The sequence below is a fragment of the Bactrocera tryoni genome, unplaced genomic scaffold, assembly GCF_016617805.1.
Source record: "Bactrocera tryoni isolate S06 unplaced genomic scaffold, CSIRO_BtryS06_freeze2 scaffold_643, whole genome shotgun sequence".
Classification (NCBI taxonomy): Eukaryota; Metazoa; Arthropoda; class Insecta; order Diptera; family Tephritidae; genus Bactrocera; species Bactrocera tryoni.
The window spans coordinates 88230-110281 of record NW_024396313.1 but is presented as its reverse complement, the minus strand read 5'-3'; the positions used below and the strand labels follow the sequence as shown (position 1 = coordinate 110281).

General features: G+C 36.7%; 1 protein-coding gene across 1 annotated transcript in view; it reads left to right on the top strand.

The window, feature by feature from the left end:
• LOC120781358 (discoidin domain-containing receptor 2-like) overlaps positions 1-22052 on the top strand; it is a 97285-nt gene that overhangs the window by 7530 nt on the left and 67703 nt on the right. The window contains exons 3-5 of the mRNA XM_040113569.1: positions 3428-3607; positions 3761-3900; positions 11714-11921. Of these exons, the coding sequence (XP_039969503.1) occupies positions 3428-3607; positions 3761-3900; positions 11714-11921 (528 nt within the window). The remainder of the gene's footprint in view (positions 1-3427; positions 3608-3760; positions 3901-11713; positions 11922-22052) is intronic.

The window sequence follows — 22052 nt, the reverse complement described above, 5'->3', positions numbered from 1 at the left end:
TCTGTCGAACAACTTTTGCCACTCTGAATGAGGTCTCTCCAAAACATGCGTTCTGAATGCATCAACAGCTTCTTGTATAGCATCAACCGGTACTTGTGTATAGTATAAGGCACAACCCTGGGTCGCTTTAGCTCGTCTTCAAACGGAGGTTTTTGTGCTATCCAGAGGATACTTGGTCTAAGACCGGATATCGTCAGCTGCTTGAGCCATATGTAAGATAATCGTTTTTCCCAAGTAAATGGCAATAACAAAACTTTACTCACTTGCGTGAACTCCTACATTAGGCTGCATCCTCTATCCACATACTACTTCCAACAAATTAACTATTCAAATCTCTAAAGCTGACAAATATAAGTAAATAACCTTAATATGTGTGTTCAGTTGTGCTATCGCACGATTTCCATAGAAACACATCAACTTGTCGTTTTGCGCATTCGAAATGAAATATCTTCTACTTGCAACACATACAATCGTTTACTCTCACATGCACTCAAACATGCAGGTAGTTTGTTATCCATTTTGACACATGAATTTTGCAACTGTAAATCAATCGGTGCTTGAAACAACACTTCTGCAGCAGGGAAACCAAAAACAACATCAAAAACAAAACTATATTTTGCTTTCAACCTTGTCAAAGCAATCGCATGCAAATGCAACATTTTGCTGTCAATACATATTTGATGCAAATGGCAAATGTTGACTGGGGAGCAATGAAGAGTGCCACTCGCTTGGCACTGAATCGCTTACGCTGTCACAAATTTGACTTTTGAATAAATGAATTATTGATTAGCGTCCTAAGTGTGCGATTCCCGCAGTTTGTTTGCTTATGTCGGTATGTTTATGCATTTGTGAGTCGAATTTTTATCTGTTAGTTGTGTTTAAAAGAAACGCTGTTCAGAATACACAGGCAGCACTGCTGCAAGAGAGCGCTCTTTGGAGACTACTTTCATAGAAAGTAACAAAAGTAAAATAGAAATAATGTCAATTTAAGAAGCTTATTATTTCTAAAGCTAATTATAAAATAAGATTAGTAGTGTAGAGTAGTAAATATCAGTGGTTTTAGATTGGCGATTTCTCTGCTCGCTATCTTCGCATGCTCCATTTTACAAGTAAAGGCGATAACAAAACTGTCGAGTTCATTTGATGCAGAAGAGTATGCGGTTATAAGCGGTATTAAAGTGGTACACCCTCTATCTTTAGTTCCGCTATTTATATTTTAGACCAAGCCATAAGACAAATGACTCTAAAAAATTAGACAAATATTCAACAAGAGTACCACAACCCTATTACACATACTACATATTGTATTATGAACAAACACTATTAAGGCTCTTTTCATATAATTTTAAAATTCTTAATTAATTCTTCAAAATCTATGTCGTCTCCCTTGACCACTTTTGCCAACGTTTTTTCCAATCCTCGAAAGAGTTGTAAATTTCCGGAATAGCCTTCAATGGTGATTCATGTTTAAAGACAATGTACGTGGTGCGGTCGCTTGAGTTTGCTGAGTAGCCAGAACTCACACAGAGATAAATCAAGTGAAAACGGTGGTTGTGGCACAATATTGGTTGAAAATTTGCTGAAAAAATCACCTTACCTTAACGAGGTGCAAAAACTAAGAGTTGTCGGATCATAATTCCGGCCTCTTTTTACGAATAACTTAGCGCAAACGACCCCTAATACTCAAATAGTAATCCTTGTTGACAGTTTGGCCGATCGAAAAGAAATCGGAGTGCATCACACTTCGATAACCGAAAAAACTGTCAACATACTCTTAACTTTTGACTTGCTTTGAGGTGATTTTTTCGACTATTGCACCGATTGGTCCTCTGTTTCCTGGTCGTAAGCATAGATCCAAGACTCGACGTCAGTAATAATATATTTTATGACATTCTGGTTGTCGGAAAGCATAGTTTCCCATTTGTAAACGCGACGCTGTTTTTTCAAAAAAAAATTTAGTTATTTTGGAACCAATGGTGCTTTCTCTTTTCTTAAGTCCAATGATCCTTCAAAATGGTTTCCACTGATCCTCTCGACATTCCAACAAAGTTAGTACGATCTCTGGCTGTTATTCGTCGATTCTCAAGCACCAATAGCTTTATTTCATTGACGTGTTGACCATCAGATAATGTTGATGTCCGTCCTGTACGTGGTTCGTCGTCAACGCATTACCGATTCTCTTTGAAGTATTTGCACAAATCAAAAACACTTGCCCGCAGAAGATAATTATCCGGGAAGCCTTTTCCAACATTCTGAACGTTTCGGCGTCAGAAATTTGATTCCGCACACAAAATTTACTGAAACTTTTTTCTTGAGTAATTTCACTCATCGTAAAAGTCGACGAATGCACTTTATGTACTTCAGTGTTCATTTTGATGTGAAATTTGTCACAGATGTCACTAACAGTCATAGCTCTCTCTCTCACTCTACGATGTCGTAGATACTGTTAAAAAAGCGTTTTGTGGAGTATATTTTATCACGAATATAAGTATTAAAGTGGCATAAATAGTTCAGCGAAGGTCTTGAAATCATCGAAAACTTGTCTCATGCAAGTCGTGCATCTACTTGGTCGTCTCGCCATGACGATAACACGAAAAGGATAAAGCAACATTGTTCAAAAATCATATTGTTGGCATCAGAGTGATAAGAGAAGATCTAAAAATCGCGTATGTATGATTTTGGTTAATGTTTTCGATATGAAGCGTGTGAGGGCTAGGCTAACTGTCGAACTATCTAGCAAAAGGCTATTCAAAAAAGAGCAAAACCTAAAAAACCATGATTCGATGAAGCCATTGAAGATCATCCCATTCAGCGCCGTTTCTAGCAACTCGGACTGACGTATGGTACGACTCGTGGCATTATACATCGAGATCTTAAATTGAAAGCGTACGAAACAGCTTGTGTACGAACTGAAGCGGCTAGACCTTCCCAAGCGACAATGCATCGCTTTAAGGGCTTTTGAAAAGTTTCAAGAAGATCCAACACTTTTAAGATAAATTTTGTTCAGCGATGAGGCCCGTCTGAGACGTTGCCTTCTGAAAGTGATAACTTTCGAAAAATAAATATCAAATAATATTCATTCGATTGATCATAAACGTTCCCCATTAAATTTAAAGTTTCTGTGATTTTCTTTAAAAAAGTAGTAAACCCCGAAATGGACCAACCTTCACTATCTTTAAAGTTGTTCTATAAAGTTTTAGAATGTGACTGTTTTGAGAAAGAAAATCTTCAGTATATTTCTGATCGTCCTTTGCATTATTGAGGTATTTACTGTGAAGGAAAAGCTACACATCTTCAGATTACGACAAAACTAAATAACGAAAAAAATTTAGTTCAAAATATAATATTATTATTGCTGACTATAAATAATATATGTATAAGAAAGTAGTACTAACTTTACATTTCCTTTCATTTACACTTCCAACAGACGGCATCGTTTCATATAGCATACCCAAAGGCGTACAACGTGGTATGGAAATAGATCTATCAGATAAGACCTACGATGGACACGAAGAAGGCGATCGATATGCCAACGGGCTAGGACAATTAGTTGATGGCCAAAAGGGCAAGGATAACTTTCGTACCGATATTCATGGCTTTGGAAAAGGTATGAATTAAAAAATATAATGTACAGTTGTGAAGAACCAAAAAAAAAGGAACTCAAAAATATTGATAATACATTACAATGAATTTTACATATGTATCGCTTACCTTTTATTAATCAATAAACCAATACATCTTAATTTTTGTTGATTTCCAGGCTATGAGTGGATTGGCTGGCGTAATGACACACCAAATCTATTGGGTCATCCAGTCGAGATTACGTTTGAGTTCGAAAGCGTACGCAATTTTAGTGCAGTTATATTGCACACAAATAATATGTTCTCCAAAGATGTGCAGGTGAGACTTATTTGCTTAAATAATATTATACATATGAATGGAGTTATTTTCGAAAGTAACCGAACCAACTACTCATAAAAAATATATAAGCTTACAGACATTTTATTATATTCACTACTTCAGGACATAATCCCACCAATGAATGTGCATATGACTCGAACTTTCGAACTTATTCTTAACACATATTGATTTATGTATATATTTAGCAAATAAATGAAGTTCGCTTTTGTCTGAAAAATTCTCGATAATTTCATACTCTATATCAGTGGTTCCCAAACTTATTTTGTCTACTGCCCACTTTGAGAATAAATATGTTTTTAGCGCCCCCATTTTTTCACCTATTTAAAAACTACTATATAGTAACTTCAACTTAAATTAATTAATTATTGTGACCTATATATGTATATTAACGGAGAATTCTAAACGAAACTTTTACTATAACCCGCAACTTGAAACCTGAGCGCAGTAGGTAACATACAACGGCGCTTAGGTCTCAAGTTAACTCTTACGGGCTCCACCTGCCAATAAGAATGATTATTGAAACGCAACTTTATAGTATTAAAACAGAGAATCTTTTATTAAAAATAAAACTAAAATAATCGATCCTTATATAAAAACTAATGTGAAGGATGAATCTGATGCTGTTTAATACGTTTGTTAATATCAGGTTCCAATTTACTCAAGAACAGTCGCAAGTCGCCACGTTCGGTAACAAGCAAACGATTTCTCTTTTTAGTAAGCAGTGTTGTCACAGCACTAAATCCACGTTCACACAAATATTACGATGGGAATGCTATCAAGAATCGTTGAACGATTGACCACAATCAGGGTACAATTGCGGGATCGGTTTTGTAGCCAAAATTCTTGTACCATTTTTGAACTTGATTTTTATTTCCTCGTTTGTTGTCAATTCTATAAGTTCTTCTTCCAGCTGAGGTGACATTGCTGTGTTGACATTTGAAAACGGGTCCAACACCCAGTCTGGTATTTCCAAGTTCAAAATCGTTCGGTAAAGTCAAGTCCTGGTATCGTTCGGTAAAGTCAATGTGGAGGTTTTCCAAATGTTGGCAGTAGGCAAACAATTCGTCGTTACTGCATGTTACTGATAAATTCGGAAAATTGTGAAACTCACGTCTGCCCAGATTCTTTTTGTGTAGAAGCAGTTTGGCTGCGAAAGCAGCACTGACGTTTTTTGTTTTAATTAAATTTAGTTTATCGCCTCGCAGTTGGAGATTCATGTCGTTGAACAATTTACAATTCTGTATCTTTAGTTTCCAAGAACTCTATAACAGAGTCAAATAGGTTGTAAAATCGAGTCAGACAGTTGCACCAAGGACATCTGGAATTTTATGAAGGCTTTATGGCACCCTGTCATAGCCGGAGCGCCATCCGTAGCAAGTGAAATAATATTTTTCTCATCGCAAATATATTGAATATGGTTTCGCCTTTTGTATCGGTCTCTAAATTTCTGGCAAATAATAGTTCTTCATATATTTTCTCATCTTTAATAAAACTCACGTAAGACAACAACAATGCTTTATTACTTGGTAAAGTGGACTCATCGAGCTGAATTGAAAATTGTCTTGACTTCAGGTGATCGTACAATGCTTCTTCAATGTTTTCAGCCATTTCATCAATTCGTCTTTGCACAGAATTATTCTTCTTCTTCTTAATTGGCGTAGACACCGCTTACGCGATTATAGCCGAGTTAACAACAGCGCGCCAGTCGTTTCTTCTTTTCGCTACGTGGCGGAGGCTGTTGGTAGTTTTTCATTGGGGTGAGCTTTTTACGTGGCGGGTCGCAAGCCCAGCGCACAACCCTATGGTGATGTTTCGTCTTCTCACTTTAGCTCGCCTTTAAATGGATGTTCTTAGGCTACCCAGAGGATACTTGGTCAAAGACCGGAAGTCGTGAGCTGCTTGAGTCATATGTAAAAGAATCGTTTCTGGCCACTCCCAAGTGAATGGCGATCAGAGAACTTTCCTCACTTGCGTGAACTTCTACACATGACTCCATTCTCCTGAATTATTACTCAAAGGAATTTTTCGGATAATATATGCGGCCGGTTTATGAAGCACACTCCTCTCCGCTGTTATGTGGTTTGACTTTCTGAGCAATTAACAAAGAGATATTGTACTAAGCTCGAAGTCCGTCGTCATCTTGCTTAGCAGCCGCCGAAACTAGTTTTGCTACACTTGGTTGAGTATTATGCTTCTTCTCTAGGTCTTGAAAATATGCTACATTCTTGTCTTTCTTATCTTAAAGGCTTCATCCGAAAATGTTTTTAGACATAGAAGACACAAAGGCGACGATGGGCTTGTGGGAGTTTCAATGAATCCGAATTTAATATATTCCGCACAGTATTGCCGTCTCTTATTTTTTTACTTCCGACATTGTTTTGCTTTGAGACATACGTTCAACTTCGCGAGTAGTGTAAAGGAGGCGTAAGTACTGCTCATCTATTGCGCGCAAAAGCACAAATGAAAATAAAATAATTAAAATGCGAAAGTGTGTCTGTTGCCTTTTTATTTGTTTGTTTGTGTCTACTTTCATTATGAAACTGAACGACCAATTGACATGATTTTCATTTTTTCTATGTTCAATAAAATAGGACAGATATATCAACTACGCGGAGAGAAATATAGAACCGAGTTTCAGCAATCTTTTAATTAATATTAGTTGATGTTCACAAGTTGTTGTTGAGAGTCAAGAGCTCATGCAGTCGTCGTCTAAGAGACCTCCTAGCTAAATAATATTACATATCACCCCCAGGCCTCTACACAACGCCCCCATTTTCTTTCTGGGTCTCTTACCGCCCCCCTTGACACCTGCAGCGCGCACAAGGGGGCGTTATCGCCCACTTTGGGAAAGACTGCTCTATATTAATAGTAAAGGGTCCTCAGCTATGTTCGCAAGCATCTATTTTTTGTAGACCTGTAGTCTACGTTGTATTTGCAAAAGATTCAAGTCTTTTGGTACGAGTCTAGCATTGACATGTTCCCTACCCAAAACTGTAACCAAAATGTATTGAGTCGATCGTTTGCTTTCTCAATGATGCCAACATGATTATTTTCAAGCACTGATTCTTCAACTTCTTCGATGTTTTCGTCGATAAAAGAAATGGAAGCCGGGGGCGAATTTGCGATTATTTCGCGACTTTTACTGTATATTTATGTTCGAGATAAAGTAGACTCATCAAAGCACTTCTACAACACTTTCAACGATTAGCCGTGATTCTATTGGAAACACAAAATCTCAATCAAAGTCGTTCTTAATTTTTTGTAAGGTAAAAATTTTCAGGAAAACTCTTCGCGCCGTAAATAAACGGCTGGTACTAATACGAGCCACATTAATTCACATATGGAGATTAAATTTCATGAGAACATAAAAAAGGATTATATCAAAATAAACAAAAAAATGTTGTAGTGATACGGTTTGTGCGCCCAGTTTAAATGACCCAGTACGAGTTAATTCTTAGTTATTGTTATATTTGAAACCTCTGCCAGCATGAGGTTCCACCTCCTCAAAATCTGTGGCGACGATCATTCGTTCTAACTAAAACCAAAAGTTCTTCTCTTAAGCTGATTTCATCGTTGTAGCAAAATAGGATGAATAGTTCACATTGTCTAAAAATATATATGTACTCATTTCATGAATTCTAAAAACTTATATGAAATTGAAGACAACACCCTTAAAAATTCAACGATTATGCGAGGTGAGAGAGAGAGAGTCGATTCGTTGCCTGCTAGGTTATGTGGGTCCTGCGTATACAGAATCTAGAAGCAGATGCTCCAGAGTTTCAGGCCCCATGCCACAGAAGTTACATACTGAATATAGGACTATGCCAGTATTGCATACATAGGTATATTTTTCGCCTTCACCGTTGTAAATTGCAGCGGGGAGTCCAAATTTAACTCGAGAAAGGTCTATTATTTGTTTGAACTTTTGAGGCGGTATGTTTGTAGTAACAGTTTAATGAGGGCATCTGCTCTTCCCGCTTTCCGGAATATGTAATTACCTTATGGTATGGAAACCCAGTTTGACCGTATTTACTTACTGCGCAGGTAAAGCAATCTATGAAAACAACAAAAATTCAAAACAGTAAAGGCACAAAAGCAAGTGCACAGGTAAACATACAAGCATAAGTGCATACCTTAATCCAACAAGTTCTGTTGTCAGCAAGTAATAACAAACAGCAAAACATAAATTATCGCATATTGATTTTTTCCGACCGCTTTGCGCTTAACGCTATTTGTATGAGCGCGACCTAAATTCCATAAACAAACGCATGTTGCACTTGTATGCTTATCAAGTTGAATCTCAAAGCAATTATTTGCTATTATTTTCTCCTTTGAACAATTTCAATAGTCATTACAGTTTTTTATACTCTCGCAACAAAGTTGCTAAGGAGAGTATTATAGTTTTGTTCACATAACGGTTGTTTGTAAGTCCTAAAACTAAAAGAGTCTATAAAACTATAGGGTTATATATACCAAAGTGATCAGGGTGACAGAGAGGTCAGAAATCAGATGTCTGTCTGTGTTCCACACAAATACTGTCCAATCTGTCCAGAGTGTCTGTCCGTCCAAATCTGTCCGTCCTGTCCGTCCGTCTGTCCCAGTCTGTCTGTCCAAGGTGTAACTTGAGGTAAAATTGAGATATCATGATGAAACTTGGTACACACGTATTCCTTGGCTCCATAAAGAAGGTTAGAGAAAGTTCGAAGATGGGCAAAATCAGCCCACTGCCTCGCCCACAAAATGGCGGAAACCGAAAACCTATAAAGTGTCATAACTAAGCCATAAATAAAGATATTAAAGTGAAATTTGGCACAAAGGATCGCATTAGGGAGGGGCATATTTGAACGTAATTTTTTTGGAAAAGTGGGCGTGGCCCCACCCCCTACTAAGTTTTTAGTACATATCTCGGGAACTACTATAGCTATGTATGTCAACCAAACTCTACAGAGTCGTTTCCTTTAGGCATTTCCATATACAGTTCAAAAATGGAAGAAATCGGATAATAACCATGCCCACCTCCCATACAAAGGTTATGTTGAAAATCACTAAAAGTGCGTTAACCGACTAACAAAAAATGTCAGAAACACTAAATTTTAGGGAAGAAATGGCAGAAGGAAGCTGCATCTAGGCTTTTTTTTTAAATTTAAAATGGGCGTGGCGTCGCCCACTTATGTACCAAAAACCGTATCTCAGGAACTACTATACCGATTTCAATGAAACTCGATGTATAATATTTCCTTAACACTCTGATGACACGTACGAAATATGGGTGAAATCGGTTCACAACCACGCCTTCTTCCAATATAACTGTTTTGAATTCCATCTGATGCCTTCTCTGTATAATATATACATTAGGAACCAATGATGATAGCGGAATAAAACTTTACACAAATACGGTATTTGAAAAATATGTAAATGACGGAAAATGACGAATGAAATTTCGATTATCACTTTATCATGCGAGAGTATAAAATGTTCGATGACACCCGAACTTAGCCCTTCCTTACTTGTTTTTTTTTTGTGAAATGTCAACAAGGAAAAGTATGTGAGGAAATAGGAGAATCTATGCAAAGTTAAATAAATGTACATTTACCATATATGATATACATAAATATGTCATATATATAAATATATAGTTACATACAATATGCATTGTATTTATAGTTTATATTATTTATAAGCAATTAAACTGTCCTAGACTCTATAAATAATATATCGCTTCAGTATACCTTGATAACAATCACAGATAATCAAAGTGCAGTTATTTATTATCAACCGCCTCACTTCTCTCTCACCAATTTATTTTGAACTACTCATGCTTCAACCCTCTGCTTGGATAACCCCTGCATACACTAGCTAGCTACAAACCATATCAGCACTGATTGATTTGTGACGATCGACTGTCGCTCTGCTCGTACCTACCTAACTGATATACGACTCGACGTTGCACCGTTATTTATACGCACTTCATTAATGTAAAGATCGACTAATAAGCGATAAATGCCTAAGTCCAATAGGGTGTCAATCAGCTGATTAACATCGATAATTTCAAGTTTTTCGGAGACATTGCTATAAATAAATTTTGGCGGTGACAGAATATACACTATATTAATAGATATATATATGATATTTTATTAAATTATTCAATATTATTCGCTTTTAATTAATAAAGGAAATTTATAGACTATATTGTAAAAACTGCGGTCTCACTTGACCCAATTTGGTTGCAAACGACTAGAAAAAAAATGTAATAAAATTGTTTCTATCGAAAACGAATTGGTCACTGTGTATTTAGAAATTTATTTACGACCCACCAATCTAATCATATTGTGAACTTCCCCTACTTCGTGTAGCATAACATACACCTAAGATGAGTACTGCAGAGTTCATAGCATATGTTCTACAAACAATGTTTTTAAAGAGTATAGTTTGCCATTTTTTCGCTAAAGACATTATTCAGTGTAAATCGAAATTTCCAGAACGGAAGCGAGCGAACCATTTTTTTACTACACGAAGTGATATAGCATCGTATCCGTGAACTTCACCAATTTCATTGGTGGCTTGCGTGACACTTTTCCCTTTATTATAAAAAAAAATTCAAAATATAGCGAATTTTTTCATTATTTTCACTCATTTTTGAACAGATGTAACTTTTTTTTAACTTCCCCGAATTTAATTTTTTCGGTTAAATGAAGCTTATGATCTCACCTTTCCTAAACCACTTATATGGTATGACAAAATGTGTTTGGTAGCACTGGAGATATACGACTGCAACGACATCAATGTATTGACAAAATGCGAAAAGCTAACTTGTCATTTGGTCCTTACAATTTTGGAACATAATTTTCGATATCTTAAGATTTCGGCGCAAGGAACCTCGAACGCATTACTACTTCCTAAGCCAAGAGTGGAAGCACTGTTCCTTGCCTGCTTCATGTCACATCTACACATAAAGACCAAACTATTTGATGATACAGACGGAATATATTCTAACATAAGAACCGAATGATGTGATAAGTGGTGAAAAATATCTACCGCCTTAACACATTTTTGGTAAGGATTGGTCGATCAATGAGGGTTCTGGTGATCGATTTTTAGAAGTTTTTGGTTATCACAAAGCATCAACGTTCTTAGTCTCTACACAAGACCCAGTGCTAACTTTTACTGAACCTAATACTGAAAACTTGCAGGGAGTTTGAATTTTGACACGAAAAATTTGGACGGCCGTAAAAGAGAACCATTGATATATTATTTTACTTATGTTATGTCCAGAGTTAGTTGCAGGATCACTACACTGTATTTCAACCTGAGATCTTTGTTATTGCTAAAGCAGCGGAACGAGCTACCTGTGTGCTAAAATGCAAAATGCCCATTGGCACTTGATAGAAGAAACTGTAGGAACATGATCGGAATACTAACTACACCAGACTAGGTTAAAATTCACATTAAGCGAGGACATCCTAAAAGATGACTACTCCCCATGGACATAGTAACTGAACTCCATTTGGTATCGTACAGATTGACATCCAATAACGAAACTTTTTGTCAACTATTAATGAGAGTAATAACGGTACCGCCGCTATATTCTTGCAAGTACTATAAAAATCGATATCGATTAATTTCAACGGTGAATATTTTTCAAATAAACATTGTATCTAAGAACCGTTAAACTAGATTTTGTGGCAGATCCTTCCAGTTCCAGTATCAGTAGATATTAATTTCAAAACAATTCATGTAAAGAATAACGTAATTCAATAATAAAACCTTTCTTTCTTCCTTTTATGGTTTCCAGGTTTTTGTCCACGCAAAAGTCTTCTTCAGCATTGGCGGCCGACAATATGCCGGTGAACCTGTACAATTCTCCTACATGCCAGATACTATTCTGGATCATGCACGTGATGTGACAATCAAACTTCATCATCGCCTTGGCAAATATTTACAGTTGCACTTGTACTTCGCGGCACGTTGGATAATGCTCAGTGAAATCACATTTATATCGAGTAAGTACTATATTTTTTTCCGAAGTTCTCAATGTTCATTATACGATGTTCGAAATTTCGAAGCTTGTTTCTTACTCAAGTTAACAGCGACCCAGTAAAAAGCAATCCATTGATAGATTAACCTGTATTCAGATTAACCAATATACAATATTGACTTCTGCAATAAGTAGGAAAACCTTTATTAAACTACAAATTGATTCTTAATAGCGAAAAAATTTTATTTAAAAGAACTCTTGATTCTCTCTGCATTTACTTTGTTAAGAACTTAGTTTTGCATACATTTTTTCGAATTTCAGTATTCCTATATTTTCTTTACTATCACCGGTAAATAATATCATTATACGTTGATAGAGTCGCTCACACTTTTACTAAATGCGACAGTTTGTTGGTCGTAGCCCCATTATTGTGGGTGCATTGACATACGCACGTACTCCACTTAATTTAATAGCACTGTGGAAAGAAAAAATATTTAAATAATAATTTTTTAATTGATGCCATATAAAATATATACAAAATTTAATCGAAATATATAATCTAAAAATCTTTGACATCTTGAATATATATACATATATACAAATACATTTTTTATACTTAAGGTAATTTAACGATATTGATGTTCTTTCTCACCCAAGGGAGGTTGGGATACCAGATGGACTGAATCGGAATATTGCAACACCCACTAAATATCGTAAAAAGGAAAGCTATAGTTAAGCCGAAAACTAAGATGCACCTTGTTGTTCGGTAGAGGAGAATGAAGTGGCCTGAAATTTCTTTAAAAGTGGTCCCACACCCTAATATATTTAATGTACATACCAAGTTTTTTTTGTTTTGTTGGTACACTCTTCATATGAACATAAGTGAAGTTTCATTTCAGCAACTCAACTCATACTTTGTTTACCATTTAGTGTCGCCGTGACACCGTATTTTTTTACAATGAAAAAATTTAATATCGTGTAGTGATAAAATTCTTATTTTTGGAAGCGTATAATGATTGTTCACCTACAATTAGAACAGTAGAAAGATGGGTTATAGAATTTAAACGTGGTCGTACAAGCCTTGAAGACGATCCACGTGAAGGACGTCCAAAAGTCGCATCAACACCAGAAATTATAGCCAAAATACAGGATATGGTTTTGGAAGATCACCGATTGACTGAGAGAGACTTAGTAGAAGTTATACACATCTTATTAGGCAGTGTGAGCCATATTTTAAGTGAAATTTTGAGTTTTAGAAAGCACAATGGCAGTCGCTAACAATGAAACAAAAACACATTCGAATGCGGCATTCGGAGCATTTTAAAAAGGATAGAGTGGATTTTGTGCGTCGATACATCACTGTGGATAAGGCTTGGGTTTATCACCATGATCAGGAATCAAAAAAAGAGGCTAAAAAGTGGTGTATACCTGGTTGTTCGGCTTCGAAACGAGTTCGTATCCGAAAATCGGCCAAGAAGGTTATGGCATCAGTTTTTTGGTATGCGGGAGGAATTTTGTTTGTGGATTACTTGCAAACTGGTAAAACACTTAATTTTGAATATTATTGCAACCTTTTAGACCAGTTGAAGGAAAAAATTCGTGAAAAACGACACGGTTTACAGAAGAAAAAGAAATCGTTTTTTATCAGGACAACGCACCGTGTCACAAGAGCATTTTGATAATGGCTAAAATCCATGAATTAAAGTTCGAATTGATGGAGCATCCACAGTATTCATCAGATTTGGCACCCTGCGACTTCCATTTGTTTCCACAACTCAAAATATGTATGCGTGGCAAGCGTTTTTCATCAAATGAAGAGGTCATAACGGCTGTTGAAGCGTATATTGCAGACCTACCGGATTCTCACTTCAGGGCTGGGATCCATAGATTGGAGGATCGTTGGTGCAAGTGTTTTAATGTTTAGGGAGATTATACTGCATAATAAACTGTATTTTGATCTTTCAATTTGTGTTTTTCTTAATAAACGAAAAAACTTATTGAACAACTTGGTATTTCACTTGACTACTAGAGCTAGATCAACTAAATCTCCTCTGGGTAAATCTTTTTGGCCTCTCCTCAGGCAGTGTCAGAACGGGTGAAATCGGATTATAACCTCGTCTACTTCGCATAAAACGGTTATGTCCGAAACTACTAAAACTACTTACCAAGTACTTCAATAAATAATAAATCTTGAACCAGTGTCAATGGGTGTAGCATCGTCTACCTTTAGGTGAAATACTAAATCTCGGGAACTAGTCAAACGATGTTAACGAAATTTGGTGTATACTATTATTATACATTATACATATTATACATTGCTATCTTATAGGTTTTCAGGAGCCATAACTTTTCAGTCCGCCAGTTCCGAATATATAAACCCCAATGACTAAATCTGATTTCATACCAAGATTCTGGGGCAATCTTTGAAATATATTACAAAAAATTAAACGAGCATATTGTATCAGATATGGATAAAAACGAGTCAATTCCCTAGCTGCCTTATATCTAATAGAAAAATTTTGAAACTTCAGGTTGACTTTCGATTCTGCATTAAAGCAGGTCGATTTTTTTATATGCTGAAAATGTTCTATGGATTATTCTGAACAAAATGATCCATAGAAGCTTTCCTGCATAAGCGATTTTCCATTTATTGGCTCCCTGTAAATCAACCCGCTCTACTGCATTTATCCGTCAATACGTGAGTTTAGGTCTCTTTATAATAGTTGTCTATCCATGTGCCAAAAATGATTATAATCGCATAAATAGTTCTACAAGCTCACATATAATATCGTCGTTTTCAATGTTCCAGTAGACTTTAAAGAGTATTTTACTTAATATCAGTATATCGGATTATGTCGTTAAATAAGAATTTTTTTAAACTCTACAATAGTCATACCCCTCAATTATTTCATTGAACAATGAATGTTGAACTTATTCGAAACATTTTCTAATATAAAGCTTTGTCGATATCTGTAGCTGTGAGCTTCAAAAATTGCGCGAGCATAAAATTTTAGATTATATCATACTTTAATTGTTCATTTTTTTTCTTGTTTTTTTTTTCTACTCACCTCTTACATTTATCCGAATACCACCAGCCCATACCGAGCACTTGTGCACATTTATTATACTGAACGCCATTATCCCTATCGCGTGCAGAAAATTTCGCAAATCTCGTTAGACGACTTATAGCAGATGTTTTCGAAAATGCGCCCAACTCTTCCACTCTATAGCCGGTTTCTTCCACGCCCAATACAAAGTATGAATACTTTTCCACTTCGATATCGTTTGTTTCAAATTTCGTAAATATACCCAATTCCTGTTTTGTTTCGGCTGTTAGCACATAAATACGATCCAGGCCGAGGAAGAAACTTTCATGTGGGTCGCCGAAACCAAATTTGTATTCCTCAAAATTTCGATCAAATGAATCACCAGTATTTACGCGACGCATAAAGACAGTCCATGCACAACCCGTACCCACAGGATCGGCAAAGCAGTATACTTCGGTCGGTCCATAACCAAAAACGTATATTATATGTACTCCATTAGGGGCACCAAAATTTTGCTTCATAATCTCGGCACAGCTACTGGGTAAAGTGTCATCATCAATGCTACGAAGACCGGCATTTACATAATTTAATTTATGTGAATCGGGTTCTATGTTGAACGCTTTCTCTGTGACTTCTAAGAATAGATTAATTCATTAGAATTCAGTCCCATATGCAGTGAGCGCATTTCGTTTAGCCGAATGGCTAGTTGTTCCTAATATTTAACGTTATTCTGAAAATTGCTACGGTACTTTGTGCTTTCTGCGAATATTTTGCATTTTGCTTTCGTAACCATTTATTTTTTCAATGTTATTAGTCTACATATATCATACTTGAAAAACTTTTAGTGGAAAGAGGTAATCAGTGTCAATTTCAGTGCCGCATTTCGTTTAGCCGAAAAGGTGGTAAATGTCATTTTACAAAGAAATAAAGAGGTAATTTGTATTTTTTTAGAAACAATATTACAACTGACACTGCATAGATTTATTGGGTTCATTTAAGTTATTACGTTTTGTTTTTTGTATACCCTTTAAAGCCATGCCGAAGGGACCCTACTTGTCAAGTGAAGAGAAAGCCGTTATCACGGCACATAAAGAAAACGGCATGAGTAATGTTCAGATTGCTTTAAAAATTCAGAGATCCGAGTAAGTTATTAGAAATTACTTAAGACTGGGCCAGAATTATGGTCAGAAGAAAAAAAACAAAGGTAACAAAAAAAATTACAGAGCGCCAAAAAGGTCAAATTAAGGACCTCGCAACAAAACAAAAGCTTACCGCTTCACAAATTATAGCGGAACTTGGTCTTCTCATTAAAAAACGTCGTGTCCAGAAAATTTTAAACACATCACAAAACGTTGTTTATAAAAAACAAGCAAAAGCTCCGGCACTGACAAAAGCCCACAAGGATGCAAGGATGCACATGAAATGGACGTCAGAATGGAAAAATGTAATATTTTCCGACGAGAAAAAATTCAATCTCGACGGTCCTGATGGATTAAGTTACTTTTGGCATGATTTAAAAGCAAAGGAAGAACCAAGGATGAGCAGGAACTTTGGTGGTGGAAGTGTTATGATTTGGGCAGCCTTCTCTTATTATGGAAGATCCAGAATATGCTATGTTCCAACAAAAATGAATAGCGAAATCTACACGGACATGTTGGAATCAGAATTAATCTCATTTCTGGAGGACTGTCATCAAGAAGAACCAATTTTTCACCAGGATAACGCAGCTATCCACGTCTCGCGACATTCTATTCACTGGTTTGGAGACAAAAATATAGAATTGATAAAATGGCCTGTTTTACGTAATATCACTATTATATTAGCAAAAACACAATGAAATTCGAAAATCTTTGTTTTGTTTAATAATAAAATATATATTGAATTAGTTATAAAAGGTTTATTTTCTTGTTTGTACTTTAAGTGGTAGAAATTAAAAAAAAAATACATTCGGCTAAACGAAATGCGCGCACTGCAGTTTATCTTACTTGCATACCTTCACTTCTAAATTGTTGACTATTGGTGGTAGTCTCTGAAATTTCCGGTGGCTTTGTTTGATCACGATAATATATAAAGCTCTTCTCTGTAGCTGTTATCCACTTATTATCTTTCAATACAGATTTGGTTTTTATTACCGTTGTCAATAAGGGTTCAGCGAGTGACCCACTTTTGGAGTGCAAAAAGAATAATATACGTTAATGTTAAATGAAATTAACTCTAAAATAATTTACCGTAATAAATTTTTAAAATTTCGCTTAAAGTCGCCAAGCTCATTAGCCCCAATAATAATTGTTGTAACAGCAGAGGAATTCCTGTTAACTGGTTTTCTTAAAAAGTACAAGAAAATATTTGATTGCTTGTGCAAATTTGTCGTTAAAGCAAAGCTTCTTTTTTCCAGACAAATAGTTTTCAAGAAGTAATAAAAGTAAGTAAATTTAATGTTATAGTCAAGAATTTTCATTAATTATAACGATAAAAGGTTTGTCATTTCGACCGAGAGGCGCACTTTTCGATCAGTTTTTAAAACGATTGGAGTCACATGTCAACAATAAACCAGCGAATATTCAGTTCCAGTATTATCAATCTTCTCAGGCTCATCTGCGTAGAAAAGCGATTTCACATAACTCCACGAATAACAGTCCAGCGGTGTTAAATCGCACGATCATGGCAGCCACGTTGAGAGATAGTTCGCTTGATGTACCAGCCTTCAGCGCCTTCGACCTTATTTCATAATCAATGATCATTTCCATACTCTTTAGTAAAAAGGAAATAAGACTAATTGGCTTAAAAATTTCAGCCAATGAATAGTCATTCCTTCCTTGGGTTTATACCCACCTCATCTCCTCCTCCCTTCAGTAGAACAAGATAAGGAAGTAAATGTACTCCCTGTTGCAAAAAGACTGGAAAGATAACGTCCACTCCCAGAGATTTGAATTTTGCGAACGATTGCCATGAGATTGCAGTAAACGACAGCTGCCTAGTGACTACCCAATCCGAGCGAGATAGCTTGTGTTCGACCCCAAGTTGACACTGGTCTTCTCGAATTGTCTTAGTGAAATGCGCCCACAGAAGTGCCGCAGCTCTTTCTTCTGCACTGGTCGTACAGGTCCCGTCATATCTTTTAATGGCTAGTACAGTGTCAGTCTTGTCTTTGGCTAGAGCCCTATGAAGCGCGGCATACAGTGCCGTTGTGTTGGAACCTGAGATCATCCGCATCAACATTCTCCAATTCGGGCATGAAGAAGTCGTTAATCGTATCTGTATGGCTTTTCTCATTTATTGTAACATTATGGCCTGTAATATTGCAAAGATATACGGACGAATGATACCCTTTGCCCATAGAGCGTACCAAACAGTGACTTTTTGTGGATGTCACGGCGTCTCAACAATGGCTTGTGCATTATCATTACTGCAAATGCCATAATTTAGTTTATTAACGTATCCAGTCAACGAAAATGGATCTTCATCTTTGAACCCAGTTTTTTTACTAAATTGAGATCAATGTCCATCTCGCTTTGAGTCCATTCACCGAACGTGCGATGCTCTTGATGGTCGGTCGGCTTCAAGACTTGAATCTCGTAAGCGCTCGAACCAAGATCCTTCCGCAAAATCTTCCAATCGTTGCACGCGAACTTCTTCGTTACTCTGTCCTACAGCAGCAATAGCGTTTTGGGTGCTTACTGTACAGCATTTTGGGGGATGCACATTATCCGTGGTCGCTCGAATTACCGACTCTGCTGAACGATTCTTCTTCTACTTTATTGGCGTAGACACCACTAACACGGCTATAGCCGAGTTTACAATAGCGTGTCAGCCGCTATTCCTTTTCGTTGTTTGGCGTCGATTGAAGATTCCAAGTGTAACCAGGTCCTTCTCCGACTGGTTTTTCCAACTGAGTGGAGATCTTCCTCGTCCTCTCTTGCCCCCGGCGGATATTGCGTCGAATACTCTCAGAGCTGAAATGTTTTCGTCCATACGTACGACATGATCTAGTCAGCGCAGCCGCTGTCTCTTAATTCGCTGAAATATGTCAATGTCGGCGTGTATCTCATACAGCTCTTCGTTCCATCGAATGCCATATTCGCCTTTGCCAATACGCAAAGGACCATGAATCTTCCGCAGAAAAAATTTTCCTCGAAAATTCGTAACAATGACTCATCAGCTGTTGTAATCGTCCATGCCTCTGCACCATATAGCAGGACGGGAATTATGAGTGACTTCTAGAGTTTGGTTTTTGTTCGTCGAGAGAGGACTTTGCTTCTCAATTGCCTACTCAAGTAATACCTGCTGACAAAACTTATTCTGCGTTGGGTTTCGAAGCTGACTTTGTTATTGGCGTTAAAGGTGGTTCCAAGATAGACGAAATTATCTACGACATCACAGTTATGACTGTCAACACTTAAGTGGAAGCGAGTGCGACGACTATTGACATGGATATTTCGTCTTGCGCTCGTTCACTACCAAATCCATTTGCTTCGCTTCCTTATACAGGACGATTAAGTCGTTCGAATATTAAACGGAGCGCGTGTTATGTCACGAACCATTCTTTTGGTGAGAAATTGGCACGATTTTCAAACGTTGTTTCGCAGTAAGTCTGTTCATTATGAAATGGCAAATTAAACTGAGTTTAAATCTAATAACAGCTGTTAAAATGCCCAACTCCGAAAATAGTGTTGTCTCTTTGAAAACCATACGTCTTAAAGAAAAAAACATCACTTATAAATAATTACCCGGATCTACGCATAAATTTGTTCTTCAATTCGCCCATTCTATTACTTCCATCATCATCATTTGAATGAACGTTTTGGTTTTTGATTTCCCTTTTCTCAATACTAACGTCGTCTTCCATGTAATCGATATCACTTTTAGCAACCGATGATCTAAACATTTTAAGGACAAAATGTTAGTGTTCGTTTAATTTATATTTTTTCATGAAGCATTTATTGCAACTTACTTTTTGTTTCCATTCTCGACTTCCGTTGAATTATCGATTAATTTAGTCAAATTTGAAATTGTTTTCTTGCTATTAAGGTTTCAAAAAAAAGTTTAAATATATATATTTTATTATATAACGAAATATTATTCTCTACAAATTCACTAAAACAATTACCTTGTCGAAACTTTTTGTACGAAATCGTCCAAAATATCATCCATCTTATTGCTGTCTATATCAGGCACTAGATTTCCTTCATTAATGGTCTGTGTGTCCAATGTCGCAACGCTAATTGCATTCTTTCTATAAGTATGAAATAATATAATTGAGTAACAAAAAAAAATCCTTAATGGTACCTTGATAAAAGTCTGTCCCTCAAGGCGCGCCGGTTATCTGTTGAATTATTAGCAGTGTTAGCTTCATTTGCCGTTGCCGCGCTCATAATGATAAACAATATGGCATGTAAAACCAAGTTGTTGACAGTTGGAGAAGGCTTCATGCTTTCAGTGTGGCTGCTAAGTCTCAACTGAAAGTAAAATTTAAATGCAAAAAATATATCCGCAAGTGTTTTCTGATTTTTCATCGGTTTCAAGATGTATGGCATGCCAATAATAATGCATCAATTATAATCGACAAATGTTTTTACAAGCTCTCCGTACACACATATTAATATACAAGTATGTATATATGCAGATACTGCACGTCATCATATTAGCGCCCCCAAGCATGTTTGATTGATATATAGAACTATACAATCTGCGGTTGTACTCTTTTGCGTTAATTTTTGGCGTAAAAAACTTGAATACGCAGATGCCGTAAAAGGATATGGCACCGCAAGCCGTTACGCCACCCATCTGATTGTGTAAGCACAAGTCGTGGAAGTAAAAATTGTATCCGTCTGAGCCTTCGAAATTAAATTGTTCTACAATTGTTCTACAATTTAATTTCGAATCAAAAATTGCCAAATAAAGCCACTTAAACTAATTTATCTGTGTTCCAGCAAAATTTATACGAATTTCTTTTAACAACTTGTTAAATTGAGATATTTTTTCATAGTTTCCACCATTTTAAATATTTGGTTCATTAATCACTCTTTGAATTGTTGGTTTTCTAGCTTTAACACAAAATTTTCTCAAAATTTCTATTCTAAATTATTTCATTATTTTTCTATGCTTAATGAAAAATCAACATCTTTTAGGCAGAGATGGTCTTTTTTGGCAAGAATTTATATCGAGAATATGCATCTAAATAATATTGGTCTCTAAGTCACCACTGCGAACGGAAAATATCCCCCTGAACCTGCAGATAAAGTGGAGTATTTAATGCTCATCCTAGATACGAAGCTTTCATGCCAGCCTAATATCGAGGAAAGAGCAATGAAGGCATTACTTACTTGTATATTATACTAGTATAGAGGAACCATTGGCAAAAGGGAGAGTCTAACACCGAAAGTTCTTCTCTGGCTCTATGACACTGTGGTCAAGCCAATTGTGTTCTATGCGGTCTTTGTGTGATCGAAGCCCTAGAAAAGACCACAAGGGAAGTGAAACACTTTCAACGAGTGGCTCCCGTCCACTTCAGCCGTCGTATTTAATCTCATTCTGCATATAGTTCCAATAGCATACCATCGAAATGGACATACTTATATAAGGTTGTCAAATATCTCCCTTCCGCTTTTTGCCCTTTATTCAATGCTTTATAAAAAGTATTGCAGTGATCGGATTTAGTTCAGATATGCGCCGTTTCGTTCGATAATCTGTTTCCATCTAGACGACAACTTCATAATACCACCCTATGCCACTCGTAGGAGCCCACTTCCTTATTTGCAAAAACTCGGACAGGCACTTTTCACAAGCCTCTTTTGAGTTCAACTTTACACCAACAAGGGCGTTCGCCATCGACAGGAACAGGTGGTAATCATTTGACGCTATGGACGGGCTATATGGTGGATGCGATAAAACTTCCCATCCGAGCTCCTTTAGCTTCTGACGAGTCATCAACGAAGTGTGTGGTCTGCCGTTGTCCTGATGGAAGAATACACCTTTCCTGTTGGCCAATTCTGGACGCTCCTGGTCGATCGTCTGCTTCAATCGGTCCAGTTGTTCGCAGTAGATGGTAGAATTAAGCGTCTGGCCATATGGAAGCAGCTGATAGTAGATGACTCGCTTCCAATCCCACC